This window comes from Pelobates fuscus, chromosome 2 (genome assembly GCF_036172605.1).
Source record: "Pelobates fuscus isolate aPelFus1 chromosome 2, aPelFus1.pri, whole genome shotgun sequence".
NCBI lineage: Eukaryota > Metazoa > Chordata > Amphibia > Anura > Pelobatidae > Pelobates > Pelobates fuscus.
The window spans coordinates 50,624,336-50,641,488 of record NC_086318.1 but is presented as its reverse complement, the minus strand read 5'-3'; the positions used below and the strand labels follow the sequence as shown (position 1 = coordinate 50,641,488).

Below are 17,153 nucleotides of genomic sequence, written 5' to 3'. Positions count from 1 at the left end.
GACACTGGCAACGAAGTGAGCGTGGCAATGCCACTGACGAGATCTGCCCAGCTTGGGAATGTGTCCCAAGCAGGACATATCAAAGACTTCATGAGAAGCAGAGGTGGCGCACTACCATGAAGTGTGTTGGAACATAGGAAAAGTGAGTGATTATTTATATTTTGCATTACATAAACCATGTATCTTTATGATTTATGGTGCTTTCAATGTACATGGGAGCGCGATCAGGTAAGATTTTTTTTATTTCCGTGGGTGGTTCACTTTATGCAGTTTGTCAAAACCCAATCCCCTCACCTGGCAGGCTGAGATTGCTAGGCAAAGAAAACACTAGATCTTACAATCACTGCCATTCAAATTTGGAACTTTTTTTTTAGAGAGAATAGAAATGTTAAACTTCTACATTATATCCACAGTAGCAGAAGCGTCATGATGTACTCATAGTGTGGCACGGGCCACATAAACAAGGTTCAAGTTTATGTGGGTCGCACACACACTCGCTGACAGACAGACACACTGACACACACACTCGCTGACAGACACACTGACACACACACACACACTCACTGACAGACGTACGTACACATACTTTTCCTTAATGCTCCTTACCTTATGGAGCCGATGTGGGGCATCTTCCTGGGGTCCTTCCTGCTCCTCATTGCTCCCTCGCATGGTTTAGTGATGCCGGGTGCCGAAATATGACGTCATATTCCGGAGCCCGGCTTCACTTCAGTCGGTGCACGCAAGGGAGCAGTGAGGAGTTGGAAGGCTGAGCTCCCTCGCGGCCCTCCTCCCCAGCCAGGTAAGTTTTCACAGAGTAGGCACCTGCAATATGGGGAAAGCAGGTGCCTACTCTGCTATAACACTGAGCATGCACTCGCGGCCCGCGAGTTTGACATGCTTGATGTACATGTTGACAGGATCCTGGTAAAACTCTTAAAATTGAGATTTGGTTTTAAATTAACAGTATAGCAGGGAAGACCTAATACTCATTCGCAGCAATTAGGATTTCCCCATAGGAAAGCATCGAATAATATAAAATCTGACGCTGAGCGTGAGGACGTCCAACGTCAGATAACGGACTAAACAGTTTCAATTCTGGAATTGGAGTTAACCCTCACAGGTAATTATTGCACTCAGAAACTGCAATAATTACTATTGCAGGGTTAAGGGACTTTGCACCCAGACCACTTCAATGAGCTGAAGTGGTCTGGGTGCCTACAGTGTTCCTTTAAATATATATAAAAAAAAATGGAGTTTGGAACTTAAAAAAAAAACAAAAAACACACTGAAAACATTCAACAAAGTTTAACGTCTTGTATTGTTTGTAAAAGTGACCCACATGAAACAAAACATCAAAACTGCAATACAATATATCTAGGTTGGTACTCTATACAAAGTAGAAAAGTAGAACCAGAGCACGATAGGCACATTTATCTCACTTGCAGTTTTACTTTTTCTGTTTCTTTGTGCCTTTTGACATTTTTGGTCCAGTTTTTTTCTTAATTTTATTTTTCTTAATACTTTTCTTAACATCTGCGATTTCTCCAACAAATGCTTTGCTATCCTGTGGTTTTGTTTTCTTTGAAGAATCAAAGCTCATTTTGAGTTTTTTAGGTGGTGCTTTGCCTGAAGACTCTGTAACGCAGCGTTTTACTCGCAGTTTTCTTCCCATTAGCTCGGAGTTGTTCAACTTCATAGCGAGTTGGACCGCATCTTTACAATCAAACAAAACATAGCCGAAACCCTTGCCAAGACCAGAAGTTTTGTCCCTAATAAGACGAACGGCTTCAACTTTCCCACACTCTGCGAAGTGCTCACGGACAGAATCCTCTTGGATTTCATATGGAAGGTTCCCAACAAAGGCAGATTTCTTGTTATCGTGAGATTTATTCGCTGAGGCCAGATCAACTCTAATACACACCCCACTGGCTACCTCAGCTCCATTTCTTTTAAGGGCTTTGGAAGCACTACTTTCTTCTTTAAAAACGACATACGCGTTGATATTATTCCTTTTTGGGTGTGACTTACGTTGAATCGTGGCTGCTTTTTTTGATAACTTGGGTTCGGCTGGTGTCAGCGAACGAAAACGAACAGATTCAATGAGTCCAAATTCTTTAAAAAATTTCATCAGAGCGGGTTTAGTATAGTCCACTGGCAGATTACCAACAAACACAGTCCTTTTATTTTTTGCCGCCTCTTCTCGCTTGTTTATCTTCTTCCTGATCCGCCGCGTCACCGCTGTCTCAACATCTGCGTCCTTCTTCGCCACCTTGAGAGTCTTTTTTTGGACCTTTTCGTCTACGTCCGCATTTGACAACGCACTCTCTCTGTCTGCTACCTTCTGCTCGCCCTCAGACAGCACTCTGGATTTCTTAGCGGGGGAGATATTTACATTTACGACATTGGGCAAAGCTTTTTTCGACACATCCTCTTCGGGGAGCTTTCTTTTGACAGGGGTTGCAGCCACAGGGACATAAGCTGCCTGGACTGTGCAGGTCTTTGCATTGAAGAGTGAGAGCAAGCTGGAGTCTTTCTCACCTGACTTCTTAGCAAACAGACTCTCTGCAATGTCCCCTGCCACATAGCTCTCAGAGGGCTTGCTATCCTTGCTCTGTGTCTCCCCACTGTTACCTGACTTCACCTGCGATTTTTGTGATTTCTTCCCCATTGCGAGAGTCAGCGACCTCCCAGCCCGACCATAAATATCTCACACGCTTCCAAAAGCAGCGTGGTGCTCCCCTTGCAAGCAGCTGCTTCCGCTTCCGGTAGCGAGCTCCTGACACGCAAATCACGTGACGCAGAACCCCTGAGCCGCGCGTGCGCAGATACGATTTACCTGCTATAAAACTACAACGACCGTGATGCTTTGCGCGCTTAAGGCTGGCAGAGCCTCACGGCATTTGTAGTTCTGCAGCTGCTGGGGGGGGGGGGAGAGAGAGAGCAATAAGAAAGAAAGAAAAAAACAACATATTAAACAGAAAGATAACTAGTTGTGCACAGTGTTTTAAGTTCTGCATAGTTGTAATTTTTTTTAAGAAGGTGCTGGGGAGTTGGCAGCATACCCCAGTTCTGAATTATGTCTTGTGTGTTATACTAGTTTGTTTTTTTCATGTTTATATTTATTGGTGTACTTATTCAATTGCATTGTTTTATTGATATATGTTATCATTGCATTATTGTTGTTGTTTATATCTATAAACTATAAAATAAATATCTATTGTTTATGCTTGTATTAAAAAAAAGAAAAAAATTCAAGAAAAAAATATATGAAAATAAAAAGTTAAAGGACCACTATAGCACAGACCACTTCAGCTTAATGAAGTGGTCTGGGTGCCTGGTACATCTAGTGTTAACCCTGCCTGCTGTAAACATAGCAGTTTCAGAGAAACTGCTATGTTTACCTATGGGTTAATCCAGCCTCTAGTGGCTTCTCATTGACAGCTGCTAGAGGCGCTTCCGCGCTTCTCACTGTGATTTTCACAGTGAGAAGACGCCAGCGTCCATAGGAAAGCATTGAGAAATGCTTTCCTATGGACTGATTGAATGTGCGCACTGCTCTTTGCGCACATGCGCATTCAGCCGATGACGTCGGAAGAGGGAGGAGAGTCCCCAGCACCGAGGGAGCCCGGGGCTGGAGAAAGGTAAGGGATTAACCCCTTCCTCTCCCTTCAGCCTGGCGGGAGGGGGACCCAGGGGGTGGGGGGGACCCAAAGACCCTATAGTGCCTGGAAAACAAGTTTGTTTTCCTGGCACTATAGTGGTCCTTTAACAATACTTGCTAGGTTTCTTAGATAGGGTGGCCTAAATGTATCTGCTTAGCTGGTGTAGAACGAGAGCTGTCCATGGTTAAATTGGCTCTGCTACTCCCATCTAAAACGAGCATTTAGTAACGATAAAATTTTTATGGAATGCTCGTAAAGACTGTGTTGGAATTTCAGTTCCAATTCAGTCAAATGATATCGTAAAACAAAGAAGGGACTACTTTGACTTATGTATTTATGCCGAGTTGGCTTTTGTCAAGTCCTCAGCTGAGTGGGGAAAAAAGCTCTTTCTTTGGAGGATCCAGTCTCACGGGTTCCTCCATAGATAATATATCTATCTATAGCACAACAATATAGCGCTGGTAGACAGAGCACCTGGGCCTGAAGAGGACATCTCAGAAGATGCCCCTTCACTTGCACCTACAGGTCACTGCACAGGAAGTGGAGCAGCCACCATCTGGGGTCTTTGCAAAATATACAAAGACCCCAGAAGGTGACAGAACCGCTTTAAGGATGATAGGATGATAAACCACCATGGGAGTCAGTTCTAAACCAGTAGGCTTGGAACCTTTTTTGTTTGTTTTGGTTAATCGTGCCATAGGTAGTCTCTTTGTCTTCTCAAGAGACAAGCATAGCATAATTGCCAGCATTTGAAATAAGATGTCCAGAGGCACTTTGCAGCAGATTTTACAGATATTATATATTATATATTTGTCATGTTGTTAATTTTGTGGACTTATTCTTACAAAGTTATTGACTAAAGAGTAATTTGTAAGGAATTCAAAGTCAATTTTACACCAAAGTAGCTCGAATTGGAAAAAAAACACACAAATCAGCTATGTATTTACGGCCTAAAGTAAAAAAAATATATAATTTTGAATTCCAGACAATTCACGCTTTAGTTTATAGCCCTGCAAGCATTTACTTGGATTAATTATACAAATCCCAGCTCGGTGTTTTGAACTTGTATTGACATCATTTTCAAAGAATCAACACACTGACTCTAGCAAAGTTCCCTTGATAACCGTCTGCAGCGTGCAAATAATTTGAAAAAACGAGAAACAGCTCTCACGGCATTAGTCAATAATTAAAATTTAATGTATTGCTTAAACTCTGAAGGAAAATTTACATATCAAATCAATACACAGAGGCACGGCGCTCTTTAAAGCGTGCCTGTCATGGTACATACAAGTTTTACCTTTTACATAAATGACAGAGGAGAGAAAAATCATCTATACATTGTGCTATCAGAATAAAGAGATGGTCAATTAATTGTTGGCATCAGGGGCGATGCCAGCTACCTTTTCTTGACAGATTCACTTTAAAGAAAGGATGGTCTCACAGTTACTATTGATTCTAGAACATTATTTTCCAAACTCTCAGAATGACATGCAAAGATGCAAAAGAGAAAACACAGGATTGTCACATTTTAGAATTTCAATGCCCCCTAACTGTCCTGATTTAGGCAGGACAGTCCTGAGTTTGTTCTTTGTTGTCCTGCACCAGGGATACCAGATAACTGAATCCAGCTAGCAGGGCACAATCGCATTACTCGATTTTTGTACCAGGGGCACTGGGACAATAGAGACAGGCAGCACATCAGCGACACGCTGTGTTTGACCTATGCCAAGTGCGGCCAGGCACAGAGGCAGTGAGCTTGCCCTGTTGTGGGACCACTCATTTTGAGCATCACCAGCGATGCAAGTGACCTCATTGGCATGTTGGGATGTTTGCAATTCTTTCCTACAATTCTAAATGTTCCCTTATCAACCACCTGCTACTTCACTAACAGCTTATTGGAAAATGGGTTGAAGCAGTGCTGGCATTTAGAATCTAAACAGAAAATTTGAAGAGATAGACGTTCATACAGAGGGGAGGCCTGCAAAGTAGGTGCAGGTGTTCCGCAGACCACAAACATACAAAAGCTGTGGACTGCAGCCAAAAGGCAATATTTTTCTGCTGATTAAATACAGCTGAAGGTATGTTCAGCACAACACTGCAGAAGAGAGGCATCAAACAGGAAGTTTGTGGTTCGCAGTACTGTTAGCATACTGCCCAAGTTTCCCTATTTAGGACAAACAGTCCCTATTTTGGTCTGAAATCACTTTGTTCTTTTCTATTCTATTGTCCCTCTTTTCTATAAGCTCCATATTATTGGCGTGTCTAGGTGAATGCCAGGACTCCATTCATTGTTCTTGTACTAAATTACATTTTAGATGAAAACTTTTTTATTAGTGTCACCTAAAAGTTCTCAGAATAGCCCACCCCTAGCCACACACCCACTCACACTCCTCTGTCCATTTCACACGTTGGGAGGTATGCTATGTGCGTCAATGACAAATCCTTTCTTTCATAGGTTTGTATACATACAGTTAGTTGTCAATCTAATTACAGTCATTTTGATTATAGAACCTTTGACTGTGTCCAGTTAAGTGTGATCAAATTGATCATCATGAGATTCCAGCAATGAGGTTAGGAAAAGGGGAGCAATGTGAACAGTTAGGTTGAGCAATATAGTAATACAAAGCGAAGGTTAAGAATGAGAGATAATTGAGCTAGATGTATTTATTTATTACATATTTTTACTAAAAATAATATATTATGATTTCTCTAATTCTTAAGCATGTCCTTGACAGCATGTGCTGAAATATTAATACACATATAATAGTATAGGAGACACATACAGTACAGTGATTCATTGTTACACATACAAAAGACATACGGTACAAGGACCAATTGACATTGATTGCAGTTGCTATTTATTGAACGTGGACTGACGCATATGTGTTCAGGAACTTCAGAATAGTGGCAGATTTTATATTCTCTAAAACGTAATTCCACGTGTATGGAACTTTGTATGAACAGCTGCTCTCTCAACCTCCTGTTAGAGGTGGACGATGGAACGCGTGGAGGGCACACTGCTCAGGTGGGTATGAGCTAGACAAGAAAGGTGACATGTAATTCTGAATCCGAGAGTTATACAATTTAGTTGTTTTAAGGGAGCACAATGGGTACTGTTAACCATTTGAGAACAAAGCAACATAAAGAGTTGAGATTGGTAAGGGTAAGGTATCTTCACAGTCCAAATGCATACACCATACATCTATAACTGAAATTAACATTTGCTGCACAATCTGTTTTCTTACGGGAATATATTTGTGTACAGAGTGCTGGGTAAGGGATAAAGTTTGAAGGAAGGGTTTCTATATACAAGCTTAAGGAGAGATACTTAGTAAGTTCTTGTCGCTGTTTTACTGCAATGTCCAGCACCAGTGGCATAATAGGAGGTGATTAGACATCTGGGAGTCATTACCCCTGCCCATATACCTTCTACTTCATGTATCTCTGCACGATCTTAAAGGGGCACTTTCAGACAGCAATCATTGGCTGTGTCCTCTTTAATCCCATTTTTTTTTTTAAACAGCTCATTGAAGGGAAATAATAATATTCCGTGAATAAGCTGGGGGTGGCTAGGAATAACATCAGCAATCTCTATGTCCTAGATCCTAATCCAAGTACTAACATACCTGCTCATCAACAACTACTTGATGATTTTTTTTTTGTTTTTGTTTTTTTCAGAAGGGATAATTGTTTCAACCAACCAGAATCTGAATCCAATTAAATGTTGCATTTTGGGGGAAAAAATGCATATTTTTGGTCTAGCATACTGTAGTGGCGATGATGCCACCTATTTAGTTACACTGGGGACTTCCAGTCCTACCTCCTTTTGCGATACCAGTAATATGGAAGTTGCTACTTCCTCATTAGTGATATCAATTCTGCCTATGGAATGAATTAATTGACTAAGGGTGTCAGCTGATGCTCTCGCCAGTGAATTTCGTCCAAATATGCTTAACTGGATTAACCATGAGAAAACCTAAAGAAGCTGCTTAGTGACCAGGATTTAGAAAGGTCACTGGGTGCAATGAAGATCCTTGGGCAAGCTTAGCTCTATTCACTATCTCTTTACTATAAACAGGGGTCCCGAAAATGTAATCCGTGTATGGCATTGTGGTATCCTAATCATTCACTGCAATTATGGAAAGAAATGTTATATCTATTGCAGAAAGGGAACTTCCCCTATATCACAAATTAAGGCCAGACCTCGGGGACCCAAGTAAAAGTCAGAATGTTGTAACATAACCACTTCAATATGTTATAGTGGTTATGGTGGCTAATCTGTCCCTTTAAGAAATGGACACAATACCAGTGATATTCTGTTTAGTACAGCCGCCAATGAATTATACAGGTATCTGCAGATCACAGCAAGTGGAGGCACTCCATCGAATGAAGTATATAGGTATCTGCAGATCACAGCAAGTGGAGGCACTCCATCGAATGAAGTATATAGGTACAGTTGTGCTCAAACGTTTGCATACCCTGGCAGAAATTGTGAAATTTTGGCATTGATTTTATTATCATTTATTATCACATAGTTGTTTCGCTCTCTCATATTGATAATAGAAATCACCAAATGGCCCTGTTTAAAAGTTTACATACCCTTGAATGTTTGGCCTTGTTACAGACACACAAGGTGACACACACGGGTGAAAATGGCAATTAAGGGTTAATTTCCCACACCTGTGGCTTTTTTTGGAATTGCAATTAGTGTCTGTGTATAAATAGTCAATGTGTTTGTTAGCTCTCACGTGGATGCACTGAGCAGGCTAGATACTGAGCCGTGGGGAGCAGAAAAGAACTGTGAAAAGACCAGCGTAACAAGGTGATGGAACTTTATAAAGATGGAAAAGGATAACAAAAAAATATCCAAAGCCTTGAAAATACCAGTCAGTACTGTTCAATCTATTACTAAGAAGTGGAAAATTCAGAGATCTCTTGATACCAAGCCAAAGTCAGCTAGACTAAGAAAAGTTTCAGCCACAACTGCCAGAAGAATTGTTCGGGATACAAAGAAAAACCCACAGGTAACCTCAGAAGAAATACAGGCTGCTCTGAAAAAAGACGGTGTGGTTGTTTCAAGCAGCTCTGTAATTTGGAGTGATAAAACCTAAATAGAGCTTTATGGTCACAACCATAAGCGCTATGTTTGGAAAGGGGTAAACAAGACCTATAGTGAAAAGAATACTATCCCCACTGTGAAGCATGGTGGTGGCTCACTGGTATTTTGGGTGGTATGAGCTCTAAAGGCACAGGGAATCTTGTGAAAATTGATGGAAAGATGAATGCTGCATGCTACTGGCAGACAATTTGTATTCTTTTGCTCGAAGGCTGCACATGGGACGCTCTTGGACTTTTGAATTAAGTATATAGGTATCTGCAGATCACAGTAAGTGGAGGCACTCCGTTGAATGAAGTGTATAGGTATCTGCAGATCACAGTAAGTGGAGGCACTCCGTTGAATGAAGTGTATAGGTATCTGCAGATCACAGTAAGTGGAGGCACTCCGTTGAATGAAGTGTATAGGTATCTGCAGATCACAGTAAGTGGAGGCACTCCGTTGAATGAAGTGTATAGGTATCTGCAGATCACAGTAAGTGAAGGCACTCCGTTGAATGAAGTGTATAGGTATCTGCAGAGCACAGTAAGTGGAGGCACTCTGTTGAATGAAGTGTATAGGTATCTGCAGATCACAGTAAGTGGAGGCACTCCGTTGAATGAAGTGTATAGGTATCTGCAGATCACAGTAAGTGGAGGCACTCCGTTGAATGAAGTGTATAGGTATCTGCAGATCACAGTAAGTGGAGGCACTCTGCTGAATGAAGTGTATAGGTATCTGCAGATCACAGTAAGTGGAGGCACTCCACTGAATGAAGTGTATAGGTATCTGCAGATTACAGTAAGTGGAGGCACTCCGTTGAATGAAGTGTATAGGTATCTGCAGATCACAGTAAGTGGAGACACTCCGTTGAATGAAGTATATAAGTATTTGCAGATAATGGATGTATGGTGGGCTATTAACCTCTAGTAGACCAGAAATCACTTAAAATAAATACATAATATTATAATATAGTATAATGAATGAAATATATGTCTCTCAGTATCACAGTAAGTGGAAGCATTTACTAAAATGTTAGATCACTCATCATCTCAAATTATCGGTTCCAGATATATTATATACTCCTTACTTTGTGTGAGGCATAATACTTAAAGGAACACTATAGGATCAGGAATACAAACATGTATTCCTGACCCTATAGTGTTAAACCCACCCTCAGCCCCCTTAAAAGGAAATAAAACTCACCTGATTTCCAGCGGTGTGCGGCCCCGCCCTGATCATCATCAGAATTGTTGATTTTTAGCCAAACACTGTTTTGGCCAATCAGCAGTTATTCATGGAGATGCATTGAATCAATGTATCTCTATGAGGAAAATTCAGCGTCCCCATGCAGAGCGTGGAGACAATGGACAGCAGTGCTGCATACTGTGCACTGCCCCAGGAAGCATCTTCAGTGGCCATTTGAGGAGTGGCTACTTGGAGGTGTCCCTAGGGGCAATGTAAACACTACCTTTTCTCTGAACGCAATGATTATACTCACCAGAACCACTACATTAAGCTGTAGTTGTTGTGGTGACTATAGTGTCCCTTATATCCCTAATATTTTATCTTGATTGGTTTGAATATAATAAACTAGAAAGCAAACACAAGTGACTCTGTTGCGTTTTATTTATATATATATTTTAGTAGCGAACTAAATTAATATACCCTGGTGTGCCAGGGAAGCAGTGTTAAATGACAGGGAAATAGGGAAATAAAGCTGTAGGAACTGTTATACTGTTTTGATCAAGCTTGAATTATTCAGCGTTGGAAGACGGTATTTCTTACACAATGTCTGAAATATGCTGAATACAGAGAATCTAACACATGCTGCGATGAAAAAATAGCAAGTGTTTCTTTCACCGTATTCCTGATATGTGTTCACTAAACAGAGAAGTTACAAACTACAGGGTCGGTAGACACAACACCTAGTATTGCTAATTGATTACACACAAACTGAACCTAACAACGTTTTGTGATTTGCGTCCCGAGCATGGAGACTGGAAGTAGTGGCTAGAAGTAGTTGCTTGCAGGGCTTGGTGTAAAGATCCATTTTTTCGCTCCCTCGTGAAGGCAACCACATTCTCTCAGAGGTTTATTCACTAAACTCTGAATTGCAGTGACGCAGACATTTAGAGAAAAGAGACGCACCAGGGAGACATTTAGAAAAAGGAAACAGACTGGGGAGACATTTAGGGAAAGGATAGAGAGAAATATTTAGGAAACAGAGACTGGGATACATTTTAAGAGAGAGAGAGACACAGGGAGCACACATTCAGGGAAAGAAAGAGACATGCTGCCCAACATTAACACACTCATCCAGTATATGCATCCATACACACAAAGTGCCTAATACATACAATCAACCTTATGGACACAGCCTAATACATACACACACACTTCCCAATACATACATTAACACACACACAGTACCCAATACATTCATCCTTACACACACTGTCCAATACAATCACTTTACATTGAATGTATCATTTAATCGCTGTGATAAATGGTGTATTCAATGTATTTGGTGGGATTGAATTTTTAATAATGGTGGAATTGTATTTATGTTACAGTGAACTTGTCTGACAGGTTTCACTTTAAGTAAAACATTTTTTCAGAATAAAATATTATTATTAAATTATTTAATATATAAGAATTTATTTGCATAGGTACACACACTGGCACACACACACTCACTGACAAACCTCTTGGTGGGCGCCGCCGACAGGTCAGTGCCCCAGGCGAATGCCTTATTCGTCAAATAGTGCTGGCCCAGGTTGCTTGTCACTTCTTAAAAAAAAAAAAAAAAACATTGTCAAGTTTTAAGATTAGGCGGAGTGAGCACATAAAAAGTCATCACTCCAGGGGGTGGAGCTTGCCTGCTGGTCGGATCAGACGTGTTTTGTCTGAGCTCCTGCATCTGATGCTGATTACCGGGACTTTCTGTGGGCCACACGCTTATTCAGACCCGAAACACCTTGACTTGCCAGAGGCTCTGGTTGAGGCAAGAAAGCGGAGAAAGGAGAGAAGGGAGAAGAGTGGGCCCTTCCTGGGTGCTCCTTCCACAACAGTGTTGCAGTCTCCCAAACTGGGCCTACCCGGGCTGAAGGCCGACATGGATGTACTCCCAGAGCATCATCCACTGACGCAGAAGATCCATCGCTGCAGGCGGAGACAGTCCATCGGGATCCACCGACATCCCCTGCAAGGGAAGAACTCTGCCTCTAATTCGAGCACCCAAGTTCGTGGTCAGAGGATGCAGGCTTTCGTAGCGGCCTGGGCCAGTGGGGAGGTCTGGCTCGGACTCTGACTCATGATGCCGCTCAACCCCCTCAGCCCATCACCAACCCAGGGTATCGGCTGACTCAGGACTTTACACCTCAAACCCTTGGATATTCGCTAGCCTGACTTACACGCTAGCTTACTTTCCTTCCCATGGCATGCCTGCCTGCACCTGTGTTCCACATGTTTAAGCTCACAGCGAGCATCACTATTTCTTTCATTTGCCTATTTCCATTGTATATTTGATGTATCACTGCTTTTCTGTCATGTTTTCTGAGGGATATTGTAGGAAGCAGCCTCTTATAGTACACAAGCCATAAGCTGGCTGGTGTGCCACTGTCTAAATTAAAAAAAAACAAAAAACTTCAATTCTGTCAGTTTTAAATTTTGTACAACTGACGTGCGCCCATCTGCCGACATATCGTCTGACCAGACATGCAGGGCCAGATTAAGAGCCCAGTAGGCCTGGTGCTGACAATTATGATGGGCCTAATTACAGAATCGTAAACAGTTATACCTACCAATCGTCATGTATCTGGCGGAAGTGGTGCTGAAGGGAAACCCATAGGATGCACCTATGAGAAAACACACACTCTATGCTATTCTCTCTCTAATTTATGCTTTCATCTTTCAAGTAAATCCATACCCCTAACAGCAGTGTCCAGTGAAGAAGGCAGTTAATGGATGGGGTAAAAGGGTGGGCCACTGATGCAAATCATGTAATCAGACCTGCCGAAAGAGGCGAACGTGCCTTAAAAAGGGGGCCTGTGCCTAAAGAATTGGAAGGCCAGCCTGGCATGCATGCACATTAGGCCGCCTGGCAATCATGCAGGCTGGCCAACTAAGGGCATACTATGCAGACAGCACCCTGACCTTGGCATAAATGCGTCTAAGGATGAGTTTGCTCCACGCTTTTTAAAGGACCACTCTAGTGCCAGGAAAACATACTCGTTTTCCTGGCACTAGAGTGCCCTGAGGGTGCCCCCACCCTCAGGGTCCCCCTCCCGCCCGGCTCTGGAAAGGGGAAAAGGGGTAAAACTTACCTTTTTCCAGCGCTGGGCGGGGAGCTTTCCTCCTCCTCTCCGCCTCCTCTCCGCCCCGTCTGCTGAATGCGCGCGCGCGGCAAGAGCTGCGTGCGCATTCAGCCGGTCGCATAGGAAAGCATTATCAATGCTTTCCTATGGACGCTTGCGTGCTCTCACTGTGATTTTCACAGTGAGAATAACGCAAGCGCCTCTAGCGGCTGTCAATGAGACAGCCACTAGAGGATTAGGGGGAAGGCTTAACCAATTTATAAACATAGCAGTTTCTCTGAAACATGGGGACACAGTGTCTCAGTGTCCCCATGTCTCCCAGTGTCCCTGTAACGAAAATATACCCCAACACGCAGGATTCAACTAAACAGAAGACAACACAGAGGGGAGATACGTCTACCGGACCTTAGAGTGTCCGGACTCGACGTATGTGAGAGGAGTACAGAGTCAGGAGCGATCCGAGGTCAAGGGCACAAAGAGACAGCGTAAACTAGGACTAGCCGGGGTCTGGTACACAGTAAACCGCAAGCCGGCAAACAGAACAGATAAGGATAAAGAGATAACGTAGTCAGAAACAAAGCCAAGGTCAAGTACGAAGGAACACAACTGAACACAACAAGCGCTAAAGGGAACTGAAACAGAAACCACGATAGGGCAAGGAACTAAGGGAAAAAGGTGAGTATATATGCCTAAACATCTATTTTGATTGGTCCCTGTCATATCCACGCCCCCAAAAGGTAAGTGTATGGGGAGTGTGGCATGACAGGGACCAATGGGAGGCCTTTGCCAATTTAGGCTCCCACTGTCCCTTTAAGAGCGCGCCCGAGACCCGCGGCGCGCTCTTAGAGTCAGGCGGGACACGTGACCGCTTCTCGCAGTCACTGCCCGCCTTCCTGTTGCAGCCGTCGGATGAGCCGCGCGCGGCTTGAACAGAGGACCCCAGCCGGCCCCTGGAAAGGGTAAGTACCGCTACAGTCCCCAAGTGCCTAGTGTCTCACAGCGTCCCCTAGTGTCTCAGTGTCCCCATGTCTCCAGTGTCCCCTGATCTTCAAGTGTCCCCAAGTGTCTGAGTTCCCAGTTCAGTGTCCCCTAGTGTCTTAGTGTCCCCATGTCTCCCTGCTGCCTTTCCCCCCATCCCTCACATCCCTAAACTGTAGTCTGTCTCTGCAGACTGGGAGCTGCTGTCTGGACTCTCTGTGCTGTGTAGCTGCTTCCCAGCGGATCAGTGAGTAGAGAGAGGCAGGGAGGTGCTGTAACTTCCTATTTCTGCCTCTATCCACACACACACAGTGACCCCTACTGGCCGGCGCAGGTATTGCAGAGTAATCTCTGTTTATACTAAGAAATATGCCGGTTTTACTGCAATACTGGCACTTGCCAGGGAGCCTCAAATACCATAAAATACCAGCCAGGTGACAACCCTAAGAGTAATGTGTAAAAAAATAAAAAATAAAATAAAAAAAGTTAAAAAAAAATTAAATTTTTTTTTCTTCAAATCAATGGGCCTATTCCATGGGCCTGGGCCTGGAGCTGCAGCCTGAGACCGCCCTGTGTGAGAGGATAAGAGGCCACCGCTCTAGTATCAGGTTAGCCTACAGGGACGGCCAGTCAGATAAGCCGGTGGCTAAGCATTTTTTACAATTTAAACACCCACTTGCTTCATTGAAATTTTTGGGTATAGACCATGTACCCGTATCACGCAGGGCCGGTGATCGTGGGAAAGCATTGTTGAACCGGGAAACATTTTGGATTTCGGAGTTGGATACGGTGTCTCCAAAGGGACTCAATGAAACTATATCGTACCTTTCATTCTTATGAACCTTGTCTCCAGCTTGTAATGTTTTTATTGTGATAATGTAGTTGTTTTACCCTAACAAAAACATTTTTTGGGTAGAGTTTTACAGTAGAGTGCATAATATATAACATAATATACATCATAGGAGGAACAATGGCACACAGATTAGAGGAAAAAGGTAAAATTTTTACGAATATACTTTGGTGTAGCCTGTTAATTTTTCCCTATGTAGTACTAAGAGATATACATAACTAAACAGTATAGTCCATGATAGATATTCTGGTGTAGCCTGTTAATTTTTCCCTATGTAGTACTAAGAGATATACATAACTAAACAGTATAGTCCATGATAGATATTCTGGGTTTATACTATGTGTATGCTATGGTGGAGAGAGATATACCGGTATATGCACCAAGTCATTACTGTCAAAACGAATAAGCTTTTTTAATTTTTTAATGTTTTTTAATTAAGCAATTATGAGATATACAGTATGTGATGTTGATTAGCCCCTTACAAAATACTCTTTTAGCACTTTATACACATGTTTTGAGCACTTTATATATGTCACAGTTTGCACAGCTTGCAATACTTGTCAGTTCCACGGTATTAACTATATAAGCACTTGCACTTTAATGTATACTTGCTATTAGCACTTTACATAGATAGCACTAATTATTAGCAACAGTGGTTGCCTTATTAAACTCAGATCTCTATCAGCAAATCACATACTTAATGCACCTTATCTACAATCACTTTTCAATAGTTTTTCCCCTCACGGCTAAGGTGATTCTTTTTATTGAATTCGGCAGTTGCAGTTCCGTTCCCATGGTGACCGTGTTAGCATCCGGTCGTCATGGAAACGGGCGCGATGACGTCATCACGTCATAGGGGCGGAGCCTGGTTTGCACATGCGCACAGGGCGGCATAGGACGCCGATCAGGAAATGCACTTCACCTGAGGGTAAGCTTGTTTATGTCATGTATTTTGTATATAAATTGATTCTTTGTATGTATTAATGTGTTTGGTCCTGAGGAAAGTCCTGTTTGTGGGACTGAAACGTCGACCTCATTTTAACATGTTCTAAATAAAGATTGGATTTTAAAATTATTCCGTGAGTGCTGCTACCTTGTTGGATTTTCTGGATATTCAAGCCCTGGCAAAGCACCCGGTTCTCAAGGCATATTACAGCGTGAGTGCAAGAACTTTCTCCTTTTTTCTTTATATATGTATATATATATATATATATATATACGCAACGTGTGTGTTTCTGCTTTAGGATGCACACCCTTATACAATAGGCTGCGCACGCCTATGGAACTGATACTGCCCTCAGAGAAAGGCAGTGTTTTACACCTGGCTGATTAGACATCTGCTTCAGGTGGACTGAGAAACTGGAGCAGTCACAGGAAAAGTCCAGCCCCCTGGTGCTGGAGACAAGGCAAGCTCGGACTTCAGGCTGATACATGAGCTGAATAATGGCTCAGTGGAGAAACAGCAGGCCCAGGACCGCAAAGTACCCATGTTGGACACTTCTGGGGCCACCGTGTCTGGCTGTCTGGATGCCATGGTGAGAACCATGACCATAAGGGACAAAGCAATAGTGGACCTTTTTGCCCCTAAAACCTACGCAAGGAGCATACCTAATTTGTATGATAAGAGAGTATTATAGGTAACTTTAAGCGTGTTATATAATAATACAGTTGCTTAATTAATGTACAATCCTAAATTGTAAATATGATTATGGTCTCCAGAACCGAATTCAATATACTTTGGTCTAATCTCGTTGTATCTCTTATCCACCAATCTAAATTTAGTACAATGTAACAATATCTTGTTTCGTTGTCTTCTTGCATTCATTACTGGAAGAAAGAAATTTCACCACAATAAAACTCTGCACATAGAACAAAAAAATAATTCAGCGCTAATTAAAAAAGTGCCCTAGCTTTACAAATGATCTTCCTAATTATTATACAATCGGAACCATTTTCTCTTAATTACAGTGCTTAACTTCATGCATTTGTAAAAAATGAAACCTCGCAGGGAATTAAAGAATTGCTTAATGTCTCATTACAACAATGTAAAAAATTCGGAATATTCCGCTTTTTTATACACTACTTGAAATGCAGGAGAATTTCATCCTGTAGCTCTTCCCCATTTTATGCGGCATCTATTTTATCCACCGTGATAAAAATTAGTCACCCTAAAAATTTATGTGATGAAACATTATATGTTCATTTCTAATTTACTGCTATATTACATCAGTGTTGCCATAATATTGAGC

The 17,153-nt window shown here is 42.2% G+C and overlaps 1 protein-coding gene across 1 annotated transcript; it reads right to left on the bottom strand.

Annotated features, from left to right (window-relative positions):
* Window positions 1-1,385: 1,385 nt before the first annotated feature.
* Window positions 1,386-2,779, bottom strand: RBM34 (RNA binding motif protein 34). The gene has a single exon (XM_063440870.1). It carries the CDS (start codon window positions 2,666-2,668, stop codon window positions 1,448-1,450), a length of 1,221 nt encoding a protein of 406 aa, XP_063296940.1. The 5' UTR covers window positions 2,669-2,779; the 3' UTR covers window positions 1,386-1,447.
* Window positions 2,780-17,153: the final 14,374 nt, after the last annotated feature.